Here is a 12,248-nt window from a genome sequence, read left to right as displayed (position 1 = left end):
ATGGTATACTCTGTTATTCTCATTAGGGGTAATATATATTTTTTAACCATGGGATGGGTAAGGCCAGTCTCTAACCAAATGGGAAAGATTAAGTGGAGCACAAAAAGGGAAGCTGGGTAGGCTTAAAATGATCCCCAAGTCTGACCACTTTTCATCTCTCACATGTAATACCACAGAGATTTCTTTAGAACCAAAGAGCTTAATAAGATACAGCTTTTTATAACAACATCAAATGAGTCAGATTACACAAAACACCAATTTTTACTTGAAACTAAACAGGAACAAAACCCAGACCTGCAAGGCGAAAAGTGGGAGAAGTAAAGGGTGTGTATAATTGAAAACTATGTTCAAAAATCTATCCATTCTTATGCCTTGAGGGTTTCCTCAACTTGTCTTTGCCATCTTTTTTTGGCCCCCATGTTCCTCCTTGCTAATAAGCTCTGTGTTTTAACCTTTGTAAACGCATTCTTTTCCTGTACCTGGAGGGCCAGGTGAAATCTTGTTTTAAGCCTTTGACAAATGGTTCCTCCCTCTCCAAGGAAAGTTTGCCTTAACGGACTCATCTTGTGAGGTCACTGCACCTCCATTCACAGGCAAGAGTCCAGGATAGAGCATCCAATGAATGACTAATGAGTGTGGGGATTTTTGAATATGCATGGGAGTGGAATTTCTAGCTAGTGCAAAACATAATATTATGTCAGGCCCATCACCACATTTAACAACTGCCCACCCAGCCCCCAACCTTCTACCAAGAATGGTAGCAGACCTTTTAGCTAGAAAATGCTTACTTGTCTCCACTAGGGGGCATCCAGCCGTAAGCAGAAGCCCCAAATCACTCCCCTAAGATGGACAAATGAAACGTTGCACATTTCCCACCCCTTCCTAACTGGCTGCTCAAGCATCAAAGCCACTAATTGGACTTGGGACATCTGGGTCAGTGTCAGGGCTCCATCTCTCTATGCCAGAGAACAGGGTGAGTTTGTGTTTGTCATCTTTACATATTCTTAGTACCTCTGCTTTACCACAGCTTCCAGCTTTTCTCTGTAGCGTCTGCTATGACCCCATCATATTTAATAGGAATATATTTTTGCATATGGCAGAAAACATGGATCATATTCAACCCCTACCCATTCTCTTCTTAACTTGATGGTCTTACATTCTCCATTTTCACTGCATGCTTGCATGAGTGCATTAAATTGGTTCCAGGCCCATTGCTGTACAGCAGACAAATAAATTAACTATGGATTAAAACCATACCTCTCAACTGTACAAATTTTCACAGAATGTCTCGATTTTTGCCTCATATTTTTTGGTCTGTTTTTCATAAAATTGTGGTTTTCTGGCAAATTAGTGGCAAATCATTGAAGACTGAAGTTAGAAAATAATGACAGACATTTGAGTTTCAGACTTTATACACTTCAGAAAATCTTGCTAATGCAAAACCTATTTTTCTCTCAACTTTCTAAGTTTTTGAGAGCAATATTTAAAAATTGTCCCTATTTTTGGGCCTTTGTCCCACTTTTATTAATGGCTTTGTCCAGATTTCTTGCTGTAAGAAGTTGAGAGGTATGTGTGCTATTAATCTTCTTAACAAGTGTGTGATAGAATGGTACACCTACAGTTACAGTGTAGTCAGTCATCCTCAACATTACACAGCATCCACTGACCAATGAAGCTGGGTCTGCAGCAAAACCCAAGCATAACCTAACACAGCAAGGGACAGTGTCTCTATGGATCACCAAATTATTACAACACAGTGGCAGCCAAGGCTGTTTTAGAATTTATAACTTACAAATTAGTGTCTGCTAAGTTAAGACAGAAAACTATTTAAGGATTCTTTCTGCACCATTTAAGGAAGCTGGCATTTTCAAGTTTTGGTTTATGTGTGAAACTACCCCACTGTTCAAAACCTGAGAAACCATACTGCTGCATCCATGTAATTTAGTCATCTGTTACAAATGCTTCAGGAGTAGAAATAATCTTACAAAGACAGAAATGTAGGTTCTAGAAACCCTAACACATCATATAAGCCTCTGGTTAGATATAGGTTGCATTTTTGTTTCACCATCTCTTGTACACGAAATGCATTGTTGATCTCATTTGTTAACACCTCAGTAACAGTTTCTTGGTTTACTATGTTCTCATAGACTGTTCTATGTACTCGCCACACTCTGTAAAATGAATCATTCTCATGTGCTTCCCATGCCTCTTGGCTTTTATTTAAGATGTCTTGTTTTAATCATACCTCTCAGCTTTTTAGCACAAGAAATCTGGACACAGCCTAAAATAACGGGGGAACAAAGATCCAAAATAGGAGCAGATTTTAAATATTGCTCTTGCAAACTTAGAAGGTTGATAGAATAACAAGATTTGTGTTAACATGCATTTTCTGAAGGATATAAAGTATGAAACTCAAAAGCATGTCATTATTTAGTGATTTCAATCCTCAGTGATTTGTCAGAAAACCACAGATTTTATGATGAACAGATCAAAACTGTTAGGCAAAAATCTGGACATTCTGTGAAAATTTGGACAGCTGAGAGACATGGTATGGTGACAACACTGCTGGTATAGACCAAGTTTGTGTGTGACAGAAAAAGAGACAGATCATCTGTCTGCTTGTCTTATGAATGTAGTGTTAGTGCTAGTCACGCAAACAGCAGAACACACATATCTGTCATGGAGGATCAGAAGAAATGAGATGCCAAAAATTAGTAACCAAATCAGATAAAGTAGATTTATTTATTTATTTTTTTAACAATGGCCTCATCACTTGCCTTTTACCAGGGCAGTAATTCCCCTGGAGTATGAACTGCTGCATTTGATTTAGTTGATTACAGGAGTCATTCAGAACATCTGTGATAAAACTGCATTCTGCTGACCTAGTGACCTTCGTACATGATCATAAGTTTATAGCAACATGAAAACATCACAGACATTTTTTCCAGATAGCTTCCTAATGACTTCATTTTGTTTTACAACCTAAAAAATGGTTCATGAAATAAAAAAGATCTACTGTTTCTGTGTATTCTTCCTCTTTCTATTTAACAGATGCTTTTTTCTTACATGTAAGTTAGAAATATTGGTAACAAGTTCCTCTCTGCTTATAGGATGTGCTCCAAGTAACTTCTGTCTCTAAACAATATACCTAAACTTCATCAGTCATGGATACGCAAAGCACATTATTTCCTTATAACCAAGATTGTCTTTCATATTTTACATGCCAACTTAGATCCGTACTTCCCCAATGGCCTAAAAGCCGTACTTGCATTTGCTGCTATATAGATGTTAAACAGATCGTGTGCACATTCACAATACTCATGTTTTGCAGAGGATCCTTGTTTGATTCTTTGAGAATTTCCACATGGGTCACCCTTGAGTATTCTTGGCACAGAATCCATTATGTGCATGTTGCTTTTTTTGTTTGTTTTTGTTTTATGCCCCTTGTTTTCTAATAAGCACTGAGTAGGACTTTCATTGTCAAGTGTTCTTAGAATATCCCTTAAACTAGATTGCATTAACCCTTTCAGAATGAACTGAATAAAATGAATGTCTTGGAAAAATATGCATCACCTTTTACTATCAACAGTAATCTGCATTTACTTATATTTATTTTGTCTGATAAATACAGAACTGTCATTTATACACCATTTATATAAATTGAATCCAGCCTGTTTTCACTTTACCAGAAATTCACATAACTGCATAATTGCAGTATCACTTAATGTTGGGAAGACTATTATGCCATGCAGATCCTTACAAACTTATTTTGAACCCACACATTAGATGTCCTCTCCCCATCACATACACAAGGTGCAGCATTTGATTCTCACTTCTGAGAGAAATTAGCTAGGCTTAAAATGGCCCACAAGTCTATCTAACTGAATACTTAAATATGAACATCCATATATGTACTACAAGCATATTAATATACTCACAGGCATGAATTATTTGGCTGCATACCACAACTGTCCATGTTTTGCCTCTTATTTTTGCTCTGTCCCTAGTAAAATGTTTGATTTTTCAATTAAACTCTTTAATTTTGTAGTCAGTCAATGATGCCAGCATACCTCTCAACCTCTTAGAGCAAGAAATATGGATAAAGTCATAAATAAAAGTGGGACAAATGCCCCAAAATAGGGACATTATTTTTTTTTAAATATTGCTCTCACAAACTTTAAAAGTTGATATAAATTGGTTTTGTATTAGCATAAATTTTCTGAAGGGTATGAAGTCTGAAACTGAAATGTCTGTCATTATTTTCTAACTTCATTCTTTAATGATTTGCCACTAATTTGCCAGAAAAATCACAATTTTATGAAAAAGGGACCAAAAATATGAGGCAAAAATCTCGACATTCTGCAGAAATCTGTACAGTTGTGAGGTATTATCCGCCAGACATTAGACTTTCCTACTTATTGTTCAGAAAAAAATGTTCTATTAACTTTATAATTGAAGTAGAGTAGGTTGTGCCCAGTTTTGGGCCTTTGATCCCCATGATTTTTTTGGCTTTGTCCAGATTTCATGCGGGGGAAAAATGAGAAATATGCTTGGCTGTGCTGAACTACTAAAACTGTTTCTGCATAGTAGTATGTACTTCCCGCCTCCGAGTAACTTTGATGGGATGCTGCTGTTTCTCTTCATGTCCTAAGATGAATTTGCGATCCTCAAACTGGCCGTTGGAGTGTATGTGAGTGAACGTAGGTGTACGTCTTGTGTAAAACTAGCGGCCCTATAAAGAATTACTTTTTCTGCACCTTGTGCTGAGTACGGGAATAGTCCCTTGTTTCTTAATGATAGTTAATTGGATGTAGCAAGTCTGAGAAAGAATGAATTAACTAATGAAGGGAGAGAATTAGAAAATGTATGGTTGATAACACCGTTCTATAAATACAGATTTTACACAGCAGTCGTTAAATCAAATTGCGCTGTGTTTAGTGTTAGTTTTGCGACAACATCAAATCAAGTGCACGCGCGCGCTTGGCTTTGGCTGCCGCATTCTCAGTTTAAGGACCGTTAAAGGGGATTACCGGAACTGTCAAAGTAGGAGTCTAGGTCATTATCCAGTCAGAATGTAAGGATTATTTATGGATTATTTAGTCAGGATACTTGTGATTCAAGCATCCCAATCCAGATGCTGATTCAGGAGTAATCCGTGTGGGTAATTGAATAAAACACTGTCCAAGCTCCATCTGCTCTTCTTTGGTTGGGCAGATGAAATCCTGGTTTGTAGATAAAAATTGCACTCTGTTGTAAATTTGTAAGGAATGCATGTATTGATGTGCCAGTGCCACTAACTTCTTTGAGAAAAGAATGCGAGGCATACCTCTCAATTGTAACGCCCCTGATTTTTTCTCATATTTTTGCCATATCACTCGTATATTTTTTGTGGAATAAATTATTGCGAATGTTGTTCATTAATGCCCCACATTAGTGTATGCCACACTTCTTGTTGTTAAGAAAATGCACGGTGGTGTGAAACCTGTATTTAGTAATATTTAAAAAAATACTAGATTTTGGATTTTTAGCTCCTCCCCATCATTTTTGGCTTTGTCCAGAATTCTTAAAACAGTGGAGATGTATGTGATCTGGAGACACCGGTGTCCCTTACTACTACACATTTGCTACTGGCAGAAGATGCAAAGTATCCTTCTTGAAGTAAACCCGACTGAGGTTATTGTTGATCTTAAAATTTCACTTTGAAGTGTTGGATTTTTTTATAGTCACACCATATGACAATATGTAGTTTTACTCATGTACACACAATCACACACACGTCTGTATGTTGGGGGGTCGGGGGTGTAGAAGAGCAAATGGCATAAATGGTGAATGCCACGACAAAGGACCAGATATCAAAGCTACAGTTAAATGTATAACCCAGCAATAACACATGGTTATAAGGTAGTAGCTCACACACACACACACACACACACACACACACACACACACACACACACACACACACACACACACACATTCTCTTAAAGTGGAAATGGATTTTTTACACTAGATTTATTTGAAATATGGAGAAAATGTGTGCTTGTGTGTAGGAGTGGGGAATTATACACGCAAAAAAAAGAGATGCATGCAGAAGTATGATATGACCAAGGAAGTAGAGTATGAAGAGTAAAGAAACACTTCGGATGTATTTGTGACATGGTCAACAATGGCATATCCAGTTTATGGTTGAATGTTTTGTTACTTGGCTTTTTTCCCTTTTTGCTTAAGCTAACACAGTCTGCGGTAGCTACACTTGGGGAATGACTCATATTCTGGTTGTTGGCATATAATTCTACAATTCTTGGCTATGCTCATTTTGCCAATTTACCTGCTAGGATGTGTAAAATATAAAGTTCTTGCTGTGGGTCATACCTCTCAACTGTCCAGATTTTATTTGAGTATTCAGATTTTTGCCTCATATTTTGGGTGTTTTTCTCATAAAATGTTTGTTTTTTTCTGGCAAATCGCTAAGGATTGAAGTCAGAAAATAATGGCAATCATTTGAGTTTCAGACTTCATACCCATTTAGAAAATTCATGCTAATGCAAAAGCTGTTAATTATATCAACGTTCAACATTTATAAGAGCAATATTTAAAAATTGTCCCAATTTTTGGGCCTTTCTTTCCCCATTATTTGTAGTTCTGCCCGGATTTCTTGTGGTAAGAGGTTAAGAAATATGCAGTGTGTTTATGTTTGAAAAAATGAACGACATTCGTAAAGACAAATGGAAAAGGAGAATAACTTGACGTGGGAAGTTGAAACTCAAGAATAACGTGTACACAACCTTTAAAATATGACTAGGGGGCACACATAGATCATATATAACTTTTGGTAAATGTATTTAGAACGGGATTAACCCACCTGCAGACTTGTCTAAAATGATGAATAATTTATAGTGGTCAGGTCATACCTGGTGTGCGCTTGTAATGGTTTGTACACTAAATAAAAACTAAAATCTGCTGATTGACTTCCTATAGGCACCTGTTATTTAATTAAAGTGTTGCATATGGGTAACGAGAACTAGTACTGCTTGATGTACGAATTACTCACCATGCTGTGCCAGTGAGAATCTCAATGTATGCAAATCTGTACTTTAGGTTGCATTTTTTAGTTTTTATTCATGTTTTTCATTTGGTTGATTGAAAAAAAGTACAGTAATAGCACTTTTGCAGGCAAGACATGGATGTATAGTGCCATTCAAATTACATAAACTGCTATGTATCTGAAGCAGTTAAAAGGTAAATTGTGCTGACAATATGTACTCAATTATAACATGACTCAAGTTCATTATTTTTGTTAAGCATGATTGTGTAGAAGTCATAGAAAGTTTATCCATTTTATTTACTGTGGGCAGGGTGACTGTAAGTATCCATGCAACAAGTCTGAGTTCCTCACAGAAAGCCCTATAGATTAGTAGAGAAGTAATAAAAAATCTAGAACATTCAATGGGGGAATTTTCCGGGGACATTTCCAGACCATGGGTAGACCGTGATAATAACATGATGAAGCAGGCTTCAGCAGCTGGAAGGTTAACCTTTGCATCTTATGGAGTGTTATAGCTGGCTGGGTTATTTGTTTTGTTGTAGTTAAGCACACAGATGTTTGTATTTGGGAAGCAGTTAAATAGCCTTATCTTATTAGAAGAAAATCTGCTAAGGGAGTCATATCCTTCTCAAAGTTAGAGACCCTAAACATGACTGTTTAGTCTTGCTCCTGTTGATGGAAGTTTCATGCTCTTACTACCTATCAGTGATTCCAGAAACCTAGATTCCTTCCAATGAGTTAAAGACCTATTACCACTGTGTCTTTAGGAGATGAGTACCTAGACAGTGAAGTACCCAAGTGCCTTGTCTGCAGTGTAGCTACACACTATTTACAAAGGTAATGGTTAGCCTTAGGCATAGGATGGAGCTCTTGGATGCCCTTCAAGCCACTAAGCTGGGATCAGAATGGATGGTATTTTATTTTTATTTTTCCACATGCTTTGTAGGTAGCTCTTGAACCAAGTCAGAACATTTTTATCTAGATGCAACAGGAACAATTTGTTGAATAGAAATGTGGTCCATGGTATTAAAGTCGTTGAAAAGTCAAGATAAATAGTCCTCGTAACTTATCCCCTGTCTACCTAACACAAGTAATAATTTCATTTAAAGATGTAGTAATCCATAGTGCTTCTCTCCTTGCAGGATAAGAAATTAAGAAATCCAGATGCTCTAGGATAGTCAGTAAGGAGTGTACTAGTATTTCCAATACTTTGTCCAGGGAACTTAGTGCAGAGACAATTGCAAAATGCCGGCCTTATCTCTCTTGGCTACACATAGAAATCTGGTCTAATAGTACGCAGTTACAACAGGTATACTTTGACATTTAGACAATGGATGGAGTCAGCAGTTGTACCTGAAAATATAAATGGTTAATAGAGAGAAATTTATATAGAAAGCTTCATTTAGAAGAAAACAACAGTCTGTAAGAGAGATTTTTTTTGAAAGAAGGTGGAGAAGAAATTGTGAGTTTAAGTGAAAGTCCTGCTTTTTTATGTTGTGCTTCATTCTCTGAGTGATACTGTTGTGCTTCTAGGTTTCTTGATTCTGTTTGACTAGAATGCAAAGTGGAGCCATCCCTGTGATCAAGTGGCAATGGTTCCTGCTGTTTACACCATATTTTAGACTCAGATTCATTTAGTTGGTATGCTTTGAATGTGATCATCACCATGGCAACACAACCCAAACTCAAGAACAATCATGGGCTACCAGACTGAGAGGCTGAACTGATGTCCCAGTCTGAAGGAATTTGCAGGGATCTTGAAACAGAGCCCGGCTTTATGTTTTTTTCTCTCTTAGGAGCATTGCGTTTGTAAATGAGGCTGACAGAAACAGTGTCCACCTCACAAAATGAGGAGAATGATTTAGAAGATAGCCACAGAGAAACAGACATTTCACCATCTAGATGATAGTTTGATTGTTTGAACAGGGTGTAGTCTAGTAAAGTTGGGGATAATCTACAATTGAGATCAGAAGATGTAAATCGAAACGTGTTTGACAGTTTGTATAAATAATTGTGTAACTTTTCTGTTACTGATTAATGCATTTTATTTATTTGTTTGTTTATTTTTTTGCAGCACTTGGTGAAGATGTAGGTGCCAGCCTGTACTTCGTGAATGACTCAATACAGCAGGTTACATTTTCCAGCACAGTTGGAGCGGTGATCCCCTGCCCAGCTGCAGGGTCACCCAGTGTCACCCTGAGATGGTATCTTGCCACAGGAGATGATATCTATGATGTGCCCCTCATACGGCATGTCCTTGCCAATGGAACTTTACAGCTGTACCCATGCTCACCCTCAGCTTTCAACAGCTTCATTCATGATAATGACTATTTCTGCACAGCAGAAAACTCTGCGGGTAGAATCAGGAGTCCAAACATTCGTGTTAAAGCAGGTAAGATACTTTTAAAGGAAGCAGTTTTTCTCTATGATATGATATAATGGCATACTTAATAGGGATATTCCCTTTTATGCATTGAGCCAGGAGGGAATAAATAATGAAGCTGATGACAACATAGACATATTTTACATTAAAACCAAACAAATGGCAAAACAAACCACTGTATTAAAAAAAAAAAAAAGGCAATGTAATATCTTACGTTAAGTTGCCCACGTGACCTTTAAACCCTCATTCTGTATTGACTGGGCACATATAATAGTAGGGAGATAGAGGAGTGAAGCACTGGTGGATTTGCTAATGATGTGAGGGCACTACCAAGCGGAAACTAGCAAAAGGTAACGTTCATAACAGCATATGCATTTTATGTATTTCTCAGAAGTGAGTCAGAATGACAGTCGAAAGAGGTATTATTTGTTGTGAAAATTAGGACAAATGTCTTTTTTTCTCAGATTGGGTAAACTTGCTACCAAATAATGTCTAGTTTAGTCAGTTTTGGAACAACAAAGGGTTCTTTAGTTCTGTATTTCCTACTTATAAAACTGCCACCATTGTTGACAGCATGGATTTGCCATGGGATGCAACATGTTACTAGACTTTAGGAGGTATGTTACCGAAAAGGGAGAGATGGTGGTGTGATGAAATTTCTTTATAATTACATGGGCTATGGCATGATTACGTATCTTTACAGTGTGCAGAACATCTGCTGCTTAGTTCCCTTACTGATCAGCCAGGGAAATCAAGAACCTGATAAGAAAAGGTCTGTCATCTTTCACTAAAGTAACTGATGCCACAGGCATTAAGAATGCATGGCAGGTGGAACAATCATAGGCTGCCAGGAACCCTTCCCATCGTGTACTACACATTTAGGCCATGTCAGTTTTTTTAAGTCTACTTTGTGTAGAATTAGAAGAAAATAACCAAAGATTACCCTTGCTTTTCTAGCATTTTTGTCAAGTGATTATCATAATAGAATGTGTGTGTGTGTGTGTGTGTGTGTGTGTGTGTGTGTGTGTGTGTGTGTGTGTGTATATATATATATATATATATATATATATATATATATATATATATATATGTATACACATATAGTGTATGTCTTTCCTATATTTTTCTTTCCTCTTTCTTTGAGCTTTGTCATAAGCTCATAGGTTGTTGCTAGGCTATTGGCCTAAGCCATTTTAAGCCTAGCTCAGCTTACACCAGATTTACCAAAAAAATTGCTAACATGTTAATAACCCCAACAAATATTATGGTTGCTGTATAGGTTTATACACATCAAGCATTCACATAAAACAGTGAAGAACTGAAGAGTTTTATTAGTGACTCTGAATAGTACGTTAATATGATGCAGCAAAAGCCAGCTTTATAAATGTCAATTCCTGGAGCAACACACACTTCAAGGAGGTTTGGTTTGAAGAGCCATATCTGTCAGAGGTAAATGAGAAAGCTTTGATTGACCTGACACCTTCTCTAGTGCATTGCACAAACAAAACTAAAGTGAAAGAACTAAAAACGTTCAAACAAGGGCTGTACAAGGTCAGGTAGAGTTGGAAACAAACCATGTTGTTGCCAGACTTATGTGTAGTCTGTAATAAGCATGTCCACTATTTGTTCACTGCAGTGATGGCTATTGTATTTCTTCATGGTAACTCTCTGGAGCTTTTCTCCCCTGGCCTCCACTGTAAATGGGTATTTATTACCCAGTCAGACTTTCCAGGTAAAAAAAAGTTTGATAAATAATAATAAATAATGGGCGTTCTTTCGTTGAAAGTTGTGCGTTAGGCCCAGCAAGCCAGCACGTAAAAATCTACTGCCAATCATTAGCGGACCGGAGTTCCGCTGTGGCGACCCCTAACCGGGAAAAGCTGAAAGACACAACACAGCAAAGAAGCATGTGTCCTTCCTTGTGTGCATGAAACTTAATCAGCTGTTCTTCTACATATGCATATATCATTGATAAATTACAATTATAGTTCTGTTGCTTAATTGTTATTACTTGTAAACAAGGGGAGGTTCTGTAAAAAAATCATGTTTCCAGTGTTAGTAGATGCTTTATGGCACTGTCTCTTGCCATACTGAATAATTTGAGCTGCAGTGGATGTAAGAAAGTAAAGTGCAGTGCACTAAACCATAATGTGTGCCTTGGCTAGTACTTCACTTACCAGAATCCAAAGGTTTTTCCCTCTGAGTAGTTCTAATACTGGCAGCACTAATATGGTTGGATACAGAGGATGGATATTCTTCTTGTACATTAGACATTATGGTTAAGTACATAACTTCCTTGTACATGGAGTTCGATGAACTTCTACAGTTGACTAGCAGTCACAGACTTCTACAGACTACTGGAGAGATCAGTGGTCCTTGGATGCCAACCCTTCAAGTATTTCTGTTTTTTTTTTCTTAGCCTGTATATTTATCATTAACTTCCTATGAAAATATGTTTCTGCTTGTCCTTCTCAAAACCCACAATAAACTAAACTTTAAACATCTGTGGGTCAAGTTCAGCAACTCAGAACCCCAAGAACAGCCCTTTCAGAATGGATTTGGTTCCTTGAAATAATGATACGTAGTGGGAAGGTTCTGGATTTATTCCTGAAGCTATGTTATTTAATAAGCACAGAGATGGTTGAGTTGTGGGGTGCATAGTTATTAGAGTTTAGTGATAAGAATGATTGGTATATCTCTGAAAAGTCTTGTCTGTTTAGGTGTGTAATCCAGCACAGTGAGTTTGGGAAGCAACCCCCTACATATGACACTAAGACAAATGTATAAGCCATAAGCCTTGTGTGGATACTGATCAGAGCA

General features: G+C 37.3%; 1 protein-coding gene across 1 annotated transcript in view; it reads left to right on the top strand.

Annotated features, from left to right (window-relative positions):
• Nucleotides 1-12,248, top strand: part of LOC122808492 (Down syndrome cell adhesion molecule-like protein 1 homolog) — a 322,538-nt gene that overhangs the window by 178,100 nt on the left and 132,190 nt on the right. The window contains exon 2 of the mRNA XM_044079448.1: nucleotides 9,120-9,437. Coding sequence (XP_043935383.1) covers nucleotides 9,120-9,437 — 318 coding nt within the window. The remainder of the gene's footprint in view (nucleotides 1-9,119; nucleotides 9,438-12,248) is intronic.

Source organism: Protopterus annectens, chromosome 8.part0, assembly GCF_019279795.1.
Source record: "Protopterus annectens isolate FY-2018-M chromosome 8.part0, PAN1.0, whole genome shotgun sequence".
In the NCBI taxonomy this organism is placed as follows: domain Eukaryota; kingdom Metazoa; phylum Chordata; order Ceratodontiformes; family Protopteridae; genus Protopterus; species Protopterus annectens.
Note: the sequence above shows the minus strand (reverse complement) of the source record. Positions and strands in the feature narration are given on the sequence as shown.